Source organism: Callorhinus ursinus, unplaced genomic scaffold, assembly GCF_003265705.2.
Source record: "Callorhinus ursinus isolate GAN/ISIS: 27379988/994484 unplaced genomic scaffold, GSC_fseal_2.0 scaffold12, whole genome shotgun sequence".
In the NCBI taxonomy this organism is placed as follows: Eukaryota; Metazoa; Chordata; class Mammalia; order Carnivora; family Otariidae; genus Callorhinus; species Callorhinus ursinus.
Window position 1 is genome coordinate 76,688,704 of NW_027397074.1, and position 14,211 is coordinate 76,702,914.

At 38.1% G+C, this 14,211-nt stretch overlaps 1 protein-coding gene across 2 annotated transcripts in view; it reads left to right on the forward strand.

Moving 5' to 3' along the window:
• The window catches only part of IFT56 (intraflagellar transport 56), a 49,387-nt gene that overhangs the window by 2,905 nt on the left and 32,271 nt on the right, over window positions 1-14,211 (forward strand). For both annotated transcript variants that reach the window (XR_003204952.2, XM_025854971.2), the window contains exons 4-8: window positions 2,294-2,386; window positions 4,598-4,712; window positions 6,385-6,434; window positions 11,822-11,967; window positions 12,908-13,079. Coding sequence is in view for 1 of the 2 variants with exons in the window: in XM_025854971.2 (XP_025710756.2) it covers window positions 2,294-2,386; window positions 4,598-4,712; window positions 6,385-6,434; window positions 11,822-11,967; window positions 12,908-13,079 (576 nt within the window). In the remaining variant the exon portion in view is untranslated. The remainder of the gene's footprint in view (window positions 1-2,293; window positions 2,387-4,597; window positions 4,713-6,384; window positions 6,435-11,821; window positions 11,968-12,907; window positions 13,080-14,211) is intronic.

Consider the following 14,211-nt stretch of genomic DNA (forward strand, 5'->3'; position numbering starts at 1 on the left):
ATCTGCCTTCAGCTCAGGTCATGATCTCAGGGTCCTAGGATCGAGCCCCATATCAGACTCCCTGCTCACAGGGGAGTCTTATTCTCCCTCTCCCTCTGCCCCCTCCTTTGCCCCCCCCCCTGCAACTCATGCTCTCTCTCTCTCTCTCTCTTTCTCAAATAAATAGATAAAATCTTTAAAAAAATAAATAAAGTAGGGAAGTTGACTTGGAAAGACCTTCTAGCTCTGTAAATCAACGGACTCAGTGGTAGGTATTTCTAATTTTTTTTTAAAGATTTTATCTATTTATTTGACGGAGACAGCAAGAGAGGGAACACAAGCAGGGGTTAGTGGGAGAGGGAGGAGCAGGCTTCTGGCGGAGCAGGGAGCCCGATGCAGAGCTCGATCCCAGGACCTTGGGATCATGACCTGAGCTGAAGGCAGACCCCTAACGACTGAGCCACCCAGGCGCCCCATATGTCTAATTTTTATCAGTCCCTGTTTCTCTTCTCTCTTTTCTTTAAGACGATGACCACATTTTCCTTACTGTGTAATCCCACACTGCTTTTAAGTTGTCAGGGAGGCTCTATTCTGTGCTTACATTCTTAGGTGGGCAGTCACAGTGCCATGATGTATGGGGGTGGGAACTGCTGTGTTTGGGGGAAGGGGATCTCATGAGCTTTCCTGTGGTTCCAGGTAATTCCTGAAGCAAATTCAGGGAGCCTTCAAATAAGAATTTCTTCAGACTTAAGACACTGTACTCAGATCCACAGCATTTTGTGAAAGGAAGATTTCTAATGTTATGGAGTTAACTACAGGAGTAAGTTCTTATCCTAGACCAGAAAGTATTGATGGATGTCTTCATCTTGTAATAGTCAAGGCACCTAGGGTTCTATACCAATGATCTATAAATATGTGTTGGCTCCCTGTTTAATTTTTTACCAATTTTTTGGTTTATCAGCCTGTAGAATGGAAAACTCTCACCTTACCATGGGAGTTCAAACTCCTCCTTCAAGGCCTCACTCCTTTCCTCCAGAACAGGACTTCTGTTCGCTGGGGAATTCATAAATATTTTTTCACAATGGACATAAATGAGGCCAGTCTTCTGAATATCCTTAAGACTGATAGGCCCTGGTAAGCCTATTCAAGAGTAATAGAATGATTTAATGGTTTATTCTCAGTGAAAGGTCATACCTATGAATAAATATATGTGTGCACCACTGGGACAGATTTGAAGTGTGAGTTGGAGGGCAGTAGAGCATGGAGGGTGAGAATACATGTGGTGGAGTCAGTGGGCTGTCGTGGTCCCTGCTAGTACCTTCCCTGGCTGTGGTGGTCTTGAGTTCATTGCTTAATCTCTCTAACCTTCAGTTATTTGGCATTAGATACTTTGCATAAATCTCGTGTTCCTTAATAACCCCCAGAATTGTAATGGGGTTAACTCTTAAATACTTTCTGGAATAAGGTATCAGTAAATACAGGAAAACAAATGTGAAATATTTGAAAATATATGTTTCTTTCAACTGGAATATTAAGTGAACTAGATTTTTCATCTTGTGAATGTCTAAGAAATAATCTCTCTGTGTTACAGCTTTCTTGAATAATGTATAAAGCAAACATTAAAATTCTTTTAATTCCTAACATTGAAAGGAATTGAAAAGATCATACAGTTGTATACATTGTTTCAATATAGCCTGTTTCAGGTGCTCTGCAGCAATAATTGTTCCAGCATTTGATGATGCTTCTTGGAATAAATAAAATGTATATTCTGTTAGTTGTTGCAACATTCAAAGAAACATATGTTTCTGTGACAGAAGGAAATTGTGCTGGAGTGCCTGGATGGCTCAGTCAGTTAAGCATCATCAGACTCTTGATCTCAGCCCAGGTCTTTATTACAGGGTCGTGAGTTCAAGCCCCACGTTGGGCTCCATGCTGCGTGTGGAGCCTACTTAAAAAAAAAAAAGAAAGAAAGTAATTGTGCTGAGTTCCCTAGGTATAGTCTTAATTAAACAGTATTGTCTTACTTTTATTATTTGCGATTTCCTTGCTGATTTGTTTATCAGTAGTTTAACATAGCAGGGTTTTTTGTTTGTTTTTAATTTTTTTAAAGATTTTATGTTTAAGTAATCTCTACACCCAGTGTGGGATGCAAAAACTCAAAACCCCGAGATCAAGAGTCACACACTCCACTGACTGAGCCAGCCAGGCACCCCAACATAGCAGTTTTTTAAATAGACAGCTTACTCAAAGTCTGTCTGTCTTTTTCTTTTTTCTTTTCTTGTCTTTTCTTTTTTTATGAAATTTTAACCTGAAGTTCAAACGTCATGTTGGGGAACAAGAAGCAGATACTAATCTGTGGATTGGATACTGTGCTTTTCACCTGGGTGACTACAAGAGAGCTTTGGAGGTTAGTAAAAAAAAAAAAAAAAAAAAAAAAAATTACAACACAAGGGTTTTGAAAAAGTTATTAAGCTTTATATTATAATTATACATGCTCCTGGTAAAATTCAAATAATACAGGAGGGAACAAAATAAAAAGAAAAAAATCACCTATTTGCCTTCTGCAATCCTATTTCTTTGTTAACAGAGGCCACCATTGGCTCTTGTTTGATGTATTGCTTCAGAATTCTTCTATATAAGCTCAAGTATATATATATATATATATATGAATGTCTTGTTTACTCTTTGCTTTTAGATATATACTAATGAGATTGTTCAAAATATCAATATTAGTATTTCTTAAGGAAACCTTCAGAAGAAAAATAAACCCTTTTGATAAAATTTCCATGACAGTTTTCTCAAAAGAAGTTCATTTTTATTTTGTTTGGTTAATTTTAGACATAAGAAAGGTTATCTTTATATTTGTGCAAGTTGAGTTTTGAAAGTTGTTTTTCTTGGTCATTGTAAACAGCATCTATGTAATGAACAATCTATAGGAATATGAGTCTAGATAAAATTATAGTTGACTTTTGTCAAGCAGTTTTTAAAGCATAAATGAAATTGTTTAAACATTTCCCACATATTCTTACCCCCCAAATGTAACCTAAGGATATTTATAGAACATGCATAACCAAAATGAAATGTCCAGGATCAAGTAATGAGGGGGTATGACGAAAAACAAAAACAACAAAATCAGTGAGGGCAAAGGGAAGATATGAAAAGGACAGAATAGAAGCTGGCAGTATTTGTGAAAGATATAGGGGAGAGAGAGTAGCCCAAAAGTAGTAAGAAAAATAACAAAGGTATCTGGTATATACTGGTAAATAGTAAGAGTATATGGAAAACATAGTTGACAAAGTAAATCTCAGAAGGTGTTCTTGTCAGGAAAAAAATGCCTTTTTAAAATGTAAAGCCAAATAAATAAAGCCAGAAAACAATTAGAATGAAATGATATTTGTAGTATATTAAGGTTATCAGGTTTTAAGTTAACTGAACCTATGCATTTCTTATAAGGTATCTTTTGTTTTCCTTTTTTTTTTTATTAAGAAAATTTTTTTAAAGATTTTATTTATGGGGCGCCTGGGTGGCTCAGTCACTTAAGCATCTGCCTTCGGCTTGGGTCATGATCCCAGGGTTCTGGGATCGAGCCCTGCATCAGGCTCCCTGCTCCTTTGGGAGCCTGCTTCTCCCTCTTCCTCTGCCTGCGTGCTCTCTCTCTCTCCGTCAAATAAATAAATACAATCTTTAAAAAAAGTAAAGATTTTATTATTTATCTGAGAGAGGGAGAGATAGCGAGAGGGAGTATGAACGGGGAGGAGAGGGAGAAGCAGGCTCCCTGTGAGCAGGAAGCCCGACTGGGGGCTCAATCCCAAGACCCTGGGATCATGATCCCAGCCGAAGGCAGACACTTAACTGACTGAGCCACCCAGGCGTCCCTCCTTTTTTTTTTTTTTTTTTTTAAGATTTTATTTATTTTATTTTTTTGAGGTGAGGGTGGAGAGGGAGAGGGAAAGAGAATCCAAAGCAGGCTCCACACTGAGCTCAGAGCCAGACACGGGGCTCAATCCCATGACCAGGAGATCATGACCTGAGCCAAAACCAAGAGTTGGAAGCTTAACCGACTGAGCCACCCAGGTGCCCCTTTTGTTTGTCTTTTTAAGTTAGCAAAAATAAAAAATATTTTAGTTATTTTTCATTTCTGCAGTTTGTTAGCCCATATCAATGTTAAAAAGGAGAGAAAAAACAAGTTTTAAAGTGGAAAACACTGCCTGGGTGGTGCAGTCAGTTAAGTGTCAGACTCAGTTTCAGGTCATCATCTCAGGGGTGTGAGATCGAGCCCAGCGTCCAGCTCCGCACTCAGCATGCAGTCTGCTTGATTCTCTTCTCCTTTTGCCCCTCCCCTCTGCGTGTGCCTCTCTCTCTCTCTCAAATAAATAAATAAATCTTAAAAAAAAAAAGGATTATGTGGACAACAGCCCCTCCCCCCGGCCCCCCATGGGTAGGATTGAGTTGTAGCTTCAGTATTTAACCTTGCAGGTGCAGAATAGTTGAGGAGCATATAGGATTCCCTAAATGTGAAGTTGCTCAATCTCAGTAAGAAATCCTATTCCATTATAGAGGAATTGCTCATCGACTGCTTTACTGCTGAAATGAGATCCCTGCTTAATATATATTTCAGGAATATGAAAATGCGACAAAAGAGGAAAATTGCAATCCTGAAGTCTGGGTGAACCTAGCCTGTACCTACTTTTTTCTCGGGATGTATAAACAAGCTGAAGCCGCTGGATTTAAAGGTAAAATGGACCCTTTTAATATCTAGTATTCATCACTAATGGTATGAGTTATTTTGGAGATTTTAAAACATTTTAATTCCTTTTTCTATTGAGGAAAAACCAAGTGCAATTAGAAAACTAAAAAATAGGGGTGCCTGGCTGGCTTACTCTGTAGAGCACGTGACTCTTGATTTTGGGGTTGTAAGTTTGAGCCCCATGTTGGATGTAGAGATCACTTAAAAACAAAATATTTTTTAAAAAAAGAAAAGAAAACTAGAAAATAGATTTAATCTTCAAAGAACATTGAATCTGAGCAACTTTATATTTAAAGAGAGAGTTAATGTCTGTGCTGCTTCCTTTCCCCACCCCGCCACCCCAGAAGCTACAACAGACAAGCAGGACGAGAGAAGCAAGAGGGCGAGTTATCTTTTTTAGGCTCCCTCATAGTAGGGGATTGATGTTGTAGGAGCTGGAGGTAGCTGTCTAAGCCCTAGGGATGTGGATTTTATAGCTGCTTTCCCTGCTTCTGAATTTCCCTGTTTTCCCAGGTAATTTCTGCTTGAAGAATCTAGACTTGTTTTCATTTGCTTTACTTGTCCTGACAGCCGTCTAAGAAGAATTGGACATCAACTTGCAAATAAGAATAGGGCAAAGAGAAACAGGGGAGAAAAGATTAAGAATGAGAGTATGAATCAAATTAAATTCAAAGAAGTGTAGAGAAACTGGGCAAGGGAATGTTTGTTAGGAAATTTGTTAGGGAAGAATATATTCCAGGATAGAATTCTTAAGAGAATTAACTGATATATACATATTTAGGATTTACATATTATTTTACATATTATTCCAGCTCAAATTCATGGATCTTGTGGAACTCGAAGCTTTTCTTCATTTGAACCCAAACTGTTTCCTGTGTACTCATGTAGTTTTTCTTAATCTAGTTATATGGGCCTTTAAGTTACTTATTTATCTCATGTTTCTAGACTTTATCTGTGCCTAGAATAGGGTTAGACACATAGAAAGTGATCAAGGTAGCTCCCTATCTTTCCATATAATTTTTGTTCTTTTTAATGCATTGAAGTATGAGTTTTTTCTGTAAAGAGATGTAGGGTTAGGTATCTAGAATTAGGAAAATTCTTCAACCGTGCAAAGGGGATTTGGAACTTGAAAGGTGTTAACCTTTTCTCTTGGTTGACTGTTTCAATGTGGCAGATTATCATGCTAAAAGATCTGTGGAGTAGAGATTGGGCTAGTATTTAAGAAAAGGCCATATAATTGAAGAAAAGGAGATTTCTGAAGGAATTGACCAAGAATACTTGGAAGAACAGCTGAATGACATGGATTTCTACATGAATTGGGATAAACATAACCTTATTTCTAGTGTTTGGTCAGTGTGTGAACAGCACAGCAATGGGCTGCTACTGGAACTGTATGTGTGGAGTCCTGAGCTGTGGGTCACCATGATAGAAGCATAGGTAGAGCAAGTGCTGGGGAAGAAGAGAACAGTTTTTTTCTGGTTCCTGATGCTGTTGCTGCTACTGCCGGTATAGACCAGACTAAAATATATATACTATAGAAGAGACATATCAGGGTCACACAGATAAGGATTTGGGAAGATTATCTGAGTCTCATGTCATTCTTGCATGGGACTAAGTGCCATAGACAATTAATAAGTGGTTTGAACGTTTTTTTCCAGCTCCAAAAAGCCGACTTCAAAACCGCCTCCTCTTCCACTTGGCTCATAAGGTATTTATGTTCTCATTTCACATTTTTTGTTTTTAAAATATATTTTCTTCCTTTTTTTTTTTTAAAGATTTTATTTATTTATTTGAGAGAGAGAGAATGAGAGATAGAGAGCGCGAGAGGGAAGAGGGTCAGAGGGAGAAGCAGACTCCCTGCTGAGCAGGGAGCCCGATGTGGGACTCGATCCCGGGACTCCAGGATCATGACCTGAGCTGAAGGCAGTCGCTTAACCAACTGAGCCACCCAGGCGCCCTATTTTCTTCCTTCTTGTTAAAAACAATGGTGAAAGATAATGAACTAGAAATGCTTGTTAATGATATTTCTAGAACAAGTAGAATATAAGTATTAATTTTATAGGATTTTCTTCACCTTAGTGTTCTTTACAGTACAAATTAAGAGATGTTAGATTTTAGTTCTTCTTAAGTAGTAGTCATTTAAGATTAGTTTGTTTCAGCTATCCTGTTGTCTCTTGGAAGCAGACTCTAAGACACCTTAACTCCTACAAATACACACTTTTCAGAATTGCCTTATAGCAATAAGGTTTTTTTTTTTTAAGAGAGAGAGCGAGCATGCAAGAGCAGGGGAGGGGGACGGGCAGAGGGAGAGCGAGAGAGAGAATCTCAAGCAGGCTCCAAGCTGGTTTGGGGCCTGATGCAGGGCTCGATCTCACAACCCTGAGATCATGACCTGAGCTGAAATCAAGAGTTGGATGTTTAACTGACTGAGCCACTAAGGCACTCCCCTTTTTAAAGTTTTTTTTTTTTTTATTCATTTAAGTAATCTCTATATCCAACATAGGACTCGAACTCATGACCCTGAGATCAAGAGTCACAGGCTCTTCCACCCGAGCCAGATGGGCACCCCAAATTTTCTTTTCTTTCTTTTTTTTTTTTAAGTAAGCTCTACACCCAAAGTGGGGCTTAAACTCATGATCCCAAGATCAAGAATCACATTCTCTACCTGCTGAACCAGCCAGGCACTCCTGATTTATAGCAGTAATTTTGATTATCATCATAAAATGGTTTTTTAAAAATAATTTTCCATATTATAGAAGTTACACATTAATTCTATTAAATAAAATATAAGTAAGCAAAAATTGAAAGAAGAAATAACATCTACACCCACTAAAAAGGAGAATTACAGACCAATATCCCTGATGAACATGGATGCAAAAATTCTCAATAAAATACTAGCAAATCGAATTCAACAGTACATTAAAAGAATTATTCATCACAATCAAGTGGGATTTATCCCTGGGCTGCAGGGGTAGTTCAATATTGGTAAATTAATCAATGTGATACACCATATTAATAAAAGAAAGGACAAAAACCATATGATCCTGTCAATAGATGCAGAAAAAGCATTTGACAAAATACAGCATCCCTCAACAAAGTAGATAGATGGAACATACCTCAACATCATAAAGGCCATATACAAAAGACCCACAGCTGATACTGTCCTCAGTGGGGGAAAACTGAGAGCCTTTCCGCTATGGTCAGGAACAAACAAGGATGTCCACTCTCACCATTGCTAATTAACATGGTACTGGAGGTCTTAGCCTCAGCAATCAGACAACAAAAAGAAATAAAAGGCATCCAAATTGGCAAGGAAGAAGTCAAATTTTCACTATTTGCAGACGACATGATACTCTACATAAAAAAACCTGAAAGACTCCACCAAACAATTGCTAGAACTGATACATGAATTCAGCAAAATCATAGGATATAAAAATCAATGTCCAGAAATCTGTTGCATTTCTATATACCAATAACAAAGCAGCAGAAAAAGAAATCAAGGAATCGATCCCATTTGCAATTGTACCAAAAACAATAAGATACGTAGGAATAAAGCTGACTAAAGAAATAAAAGATCTATATTCTGAAAACTATAGAACACTTCTGAAAGAAATTGAAGAGGACACAAAGGAATGGAAAAGTATTCCGTGCTCATGGATTAGAACAAACATTGTTAAAGTGTCTATACTACCCAAAGCAATCTACACATGTGATGCAATCCCCATCAAAATACCACCAGCATTTTTAACAGAGCTAAAATAATCTTAAAACTTCTATGGAACCACAAAAGACCCTGAATAGCCAAAGCAATTCTGAAAAAGAAAAACAAAACTGGTGGCATCATGATTCCAGATTTCAAGATATATTACAAAGCTGTAGTGTTCAAGACGGTATGATACTGGCACAAAAACAGACACATAGATCAATGGAACAGAATAGAGAACCCAGAAGTGGATGCACAACTATATGGTCAACTAATCTTCAACAAAGCAGGAAAGAATGTCCAATGGAAAGTCATTCTCTTCAAATGGTGTTGGAAAAACTGGACAGCATCATGCAGAAGAATGAAACTGGACCACTTACCTACACCATACACAAAAATAAATTCAAAATGGATGAAAGACCTTAATGTGAGACAGGAAACCATCAAGATCCTAGAGGAGAACATAGGCAGCAACCTTTTTACCTCAGCCATAGCAACTTCTTACTAGACTCCTCTCTTGAGGCAGGGAAAACAAAAGCCAAAGTGAACTATTGGGAATTCATCAAGATAAAAAAACTTCTGCACAGCAAAGGAAACAATTAACACAATTAAAAGACAGCCTACAGAATGGGAGAAAATATTTGCAAACCACGTATCTGATAAAGGGTTAGTATCCAAAGTCTACAAAGAACTTATCAAACTCCACACCCAAAAAACAAATAACCCAATTAAGAAATGGGGAGAAGACGTGAATAGACACTTTTCCAAAAAACATATCCAAATGGCTAACAGACACATGAAAAGTGAAAAGATGCTTAACATCACTCATCATCAGGGAAATACAAATCAAAACCTCTCATACCGTCTCATACATCAGGATAGCTAAAATTAACACAAGAAACAACAGGTGTTGGTGAGGGTGCAGAGAAAGGGGAACCCTCTTGCACTGTTGGTGGAAATGCAAACTGGTGCAACCACTCTGGAGAACGGCGTGTAGGTTCCTTGAAATGTTACAAATAGAACTGCCCTGGGGTGCCTGGATGGCTCAGTCAGTTAAGCGTCAGAGTTTGGCTCAGGTTATGATCTCAGGGTCCTGGGATGGAGCCCCGAGTCAGGCTCCTTGCTCAGTGGGGAAGTCTGCTTCTCCCCCTCTCGCTGTCCCTCCCCCCACTCATGCTCTCTCTCTCTCTCTCTCTCTCAAATAAATAAAATCTTAAAAAAAATAAAAATAGAACTACCCTATGATCCAGCAATTGCACTACTAGATATTTACCCAAAGGATACAAAAATACAGATTCAAAGATATACATGCACCCCAATGTTTATAGCAGCATTATTAAGAATAGCCAGACTATGGAGAGAGCACAAATGTCCATTGACTGATGAATGGATAAAGAAAATGTGGCATATATATATATATATGAAATGGGCTATAATTCAGCCATAAAAAAGAATGAAATCTTGCCATTTGCAATGACATGGTTGGAGCTAGAGTGTGTTATGCTAAGTGAAGTAGGTCAGTCAGAGAAAGACAAATACCATATGATCTCACTCATATGTGGAATTTAAGAAAGAAAACAGATGAACATATGGGAAGGGGGAAGAGAAAAAAAAGGGGGAGAGGAAAATAAGCCATAAGAAACTCTTAACCATAGTGAACAAATGGAGAGTTGATGGAGGGAGGTAGATGGGGGATGGGCATTAAAGGGGGCACTCGTTATGATGAGCACCTGGTGTTGTATATAAGTGATGGATCACTGAATTCTACTTCAGAAACCAATATTGCACTGTATGTTAACTACCTAAAATTTAAATTAAAAAAATAATAAAGGTAACTTATCTTATTGGTATCTTATATCTTCTTTTAAGATAATTATTTTTAAGGGGCGCCTGGGTAGCTCCATTGATTAAGCGTCTGCCTTCAGCTCAGGTCATGATCATGGGGTCCTGGGATCAAGCCCCATATCGGGCTCCTGTTCAGCAGGGAGTCTGCTTCTCCCTCTGCCCCTCCCCCTGCTCGTGCGCGCGCTCTCTCTCTCCCTCTCTCAAATAAAGCTAATTATGTTTATACACATATTTACATTTTGTTCATTTTTTGTTTTGTAGAATGAGACTCATGCTGAATATATATTTTTGTATTCTGCTTTTTTTTTTTTTACTTATCTTTATATAATGAGTGTATCCCTGAGTCACTAGTCTTTAAGACTGTGACTTTTTAAAAATGGTTTTTAGGGGCGCCTGGGTGGCTCAGTTGGTTAAGCGACTGCCTTCGGCTCAGGTCATGATCCTAGGGTCCTGGGATCGAGCCCCACATCGGGCTCCCTGCTCTGCGGGAAGCCTGCTTCTCCCTCTCCCACTCCCCCTGCTTGTGTTCCTGCTCTCGTTGTGTCTGTCTCTGTCAAATAAATAAAAAAAAAAAACTTAAAAATAAAAAAGCTTTTAATTGATATTGCTAAATTATTTTACAGAAAGTTTATCAAATCATCCATAGGCAGTTTATAAAAAAAATTATTGTTAATGCATTTAAAAATTTCATAGTATAATTGTCCATCTCTATTTAGTTCTTTCAGTTTTTGCATTACATGTTTTTCAGACTCTATCATTAAGTATATACAAATTTAGAATTGTTCCGTCCATTTAGTGGATTGCAATATCATTGTGAAATGTCTGTCTTTATCTCTAAAAATTTCTCTTCACGTAAAGTCTACTTTGTCATATTTGTATAGCTACACCACTCTTTTGTTTAGTGTTTGTCTATTATATCTCTTTATATACTTTTTTTTTTAAAGATTTTATTTATTTATTTGACAGAGAGAGACAGCGAGAGCAGGAACACAAGCAGGGGGAGTGGGAGAGGGAGAAGCAGGCTTCCCGCGGAGCAAGGAGCCGGATGCGGGGCTCCATCCCAGGACCCTGGGATTATAACCTGAGCCGAAGGCAGAGGCATAACGACTGAGCCACCCAGGCGCCCTATATACTTTTTTAAACATTTTTTAAGATGAGTCACCCAGGTGTCCCTCTCTTTACATACTTTTAAACTTTCTACCTTACTGTGTCTTTATATTTTTAAAATATCTCTCTAATTAACAGCATATAGGAATGATAAAAAGAATAGGAGAAAAAATAGAAAGGAAGAAGGAGGAGGAGGGGTCAAGTAATTAACATTAGCTGTGACTCAGAGTCTTTCCATTGTCAAGGCTCTGCCTCCAGAGGCTGTTTTCATTCTTTCTCTGAAGGAGAGACAGGGGAGAAGACAAGGAACTGAAGGGAAATAGAGAGAACTGAGAGAAAAAAATGGCTGAAGGAGGAGTTAAAGTCTCTGTACCACAGGTGTTGATTAACTGCACTCTAACATGAATCTTTCCATGTCTTCTTCCCTCTGACAATTTCAGTTTAATGATGAGAAGAAGTTGATGAACTTCCATCAGAATCTTCAGGATATCACAGAAGATCAACTCAGTTTGGCCTCAATCCACTATATGCGATCCCACTACCAAGAAGCTATTGATATTTATAAGCGAATACTCCTAGATAACAGGTCTGAGTCCTTTCATGTCTACTCCAAGTCTCATTTTGTTAGCTTTTTTCTGTAACTGCTTTGGCTGAGGACCTAGTGTCCTTTCGATCTAGTATCACCATGTGTTCAAATCTGTTTAGCTAATAATGTGGTCAGATTAAGAACTTCTTATTCTCCAGATCAGGATTTCTCCATGTTTATTTCACTATCACCCTTCCAAGGAGCCTTTTTGGTCTCCCTCCTCCCCCATCACCTTCTCATGAAAGTTTGAAACCACAGATATACTGTATGTCCATTTATATACTGAACATATTATCTGTGCCTTATACTTAAAATGAGTACGATTTTCCACTTCTTCATAAGGATTTTTACCCCTTTGGGGATGATATGGCCCCTGTTGAAAATGCATGGTCTAAATGTATCATTTCAGCATTGTAATAGGTTGTAGGGAGCTTGCTGACAAAATTAGAAATAAACCATTCTGAAGAACTAACATTCCCACTTTATCACTGACCACTGGGTATCTCTCCCACTTGCCAAAAATATCTCATCCACCTGCCTTCTCCCCTTTTGCTTACCTGTACCCAACCCATTCCCCTTCTCAGTCATGGAGTCTGCCTGCTTTGTGTGTCCATCCTTTGTCTGATGTATGCTTATTTACAGTTTAGGCCAGTTACAGCATACATTAGTTTAGTCTTTTTAACATGAACTGGTAGGAGTTGAATGCTTCCCTTTCTCCTTTAGTTGTCATCTCTCATTCTACTTAAATCAAAACATCCAAATATTACAATACAAAAGAAAAATATTGCACTGATGATATCTTGCCTTCTTTCTTCAAAAGGCAAATTCATGTCCTCCTCGCCTGGCTGTCCATTTGAGCCATTAAAAAAGTCTTTGTAGTTTGACAACCTTACTATGAAGTAGACTTAAACTGTTAACCCTTAATTCTTTCATCTAATAGGGAATACCTTGCCCTCAATGTATATGTGGCCCTATGTTACTACAAGTTGGATTACTATGATGTGTCTCAAGAAGTTCTGGCAGTTTACCTTCAGCAAATTCCTGATAGCACCATCGCACTCAATCTTAAGGCCTGTAATCATTTTCGCCTTTACAACGGCAAAGCAGCTGAGGTAGTGATGGAAATGTGTTTTTAATTTACTGAATTCCACTTTGAATAACCCTATACTTTTTGGGTTATTCATAAGACTCTATTATTTGTAACTCCTGGTTAATATCCCTTTGTTATCGCCAGGGTGATTCTATGAGAACCAACTCTATATAAATACTTATATTGATTAGATATTCTAAAAAAATGTTAATTTCTGAGTTCTGTGTGTCTAATGTATTGTAGATATCTTTACCTAGATGCTTTACATTACCTTAAATATGTCAAAACTAAACAGTTCTGCTTCTTCCTCTAAAATAGGTTTGTGACCCTGTGGTTCATTGTCACCAGCGTGTAAATCACATCACAAGCCTAGGATTTCCATCAGTCTTTTTCTTCGCCACCCCATCTAATCATCTACCAGTTCCTTTCAGTTCTGCATCCTAGATATCTCTTTGATCTATCCTTTCTTCTCCTCTACCATTGCTCTAGTCTGAGCACTCCTCATCTTTTATTTCGGTTCTTTAAATAATTTCCCTGCCTCTGGCCTTGTCCTCTCCTCTCTAGCCACTGACATTGTTCCACACACCATGCTCTCCTACTCTCATAGCTTTTCTCATTTCCTGGAATGCCTTATTCTGCTTGGTACAATTCACCGTCTCTTTCAGGATTATCCCAAGAGGCAATAGTGGTAAACATTTTATAAATACTTAGAAATTAGCTAACTTCTAGGCACTGTGCAGAATGCTTTGTATCTATTATTTAGTTCCCCTGACAATCCTGTGGAGAAATTCTGCTTTAGCTTTCTTTATGTAGGAAACTGAGAGTGCATAGTAGACCATACTATGGTCTTATGGTCCCAGACAATGGGACCTCCTTTTATTTGACACTATACACACACACACATATACACATATGCAGAGAGAGAGAGAAAAAAGAGGGCATGTTCTATACTATATTTATTTACAGATACTTATTTATTTATGTAATAAACAGGTGATTTTTTTTTAAAGATCTCATTTTTTTAAGTAATCTCTACACCCAACATGGGGCTCGATCTTACAACCCCAAGATCAAGAGTCACACACTCCACCAACCAGCCACCCCTATACAGGTCATTTTTAGATTAACAGTGTGAGGGGGGCCATGGAAATTAC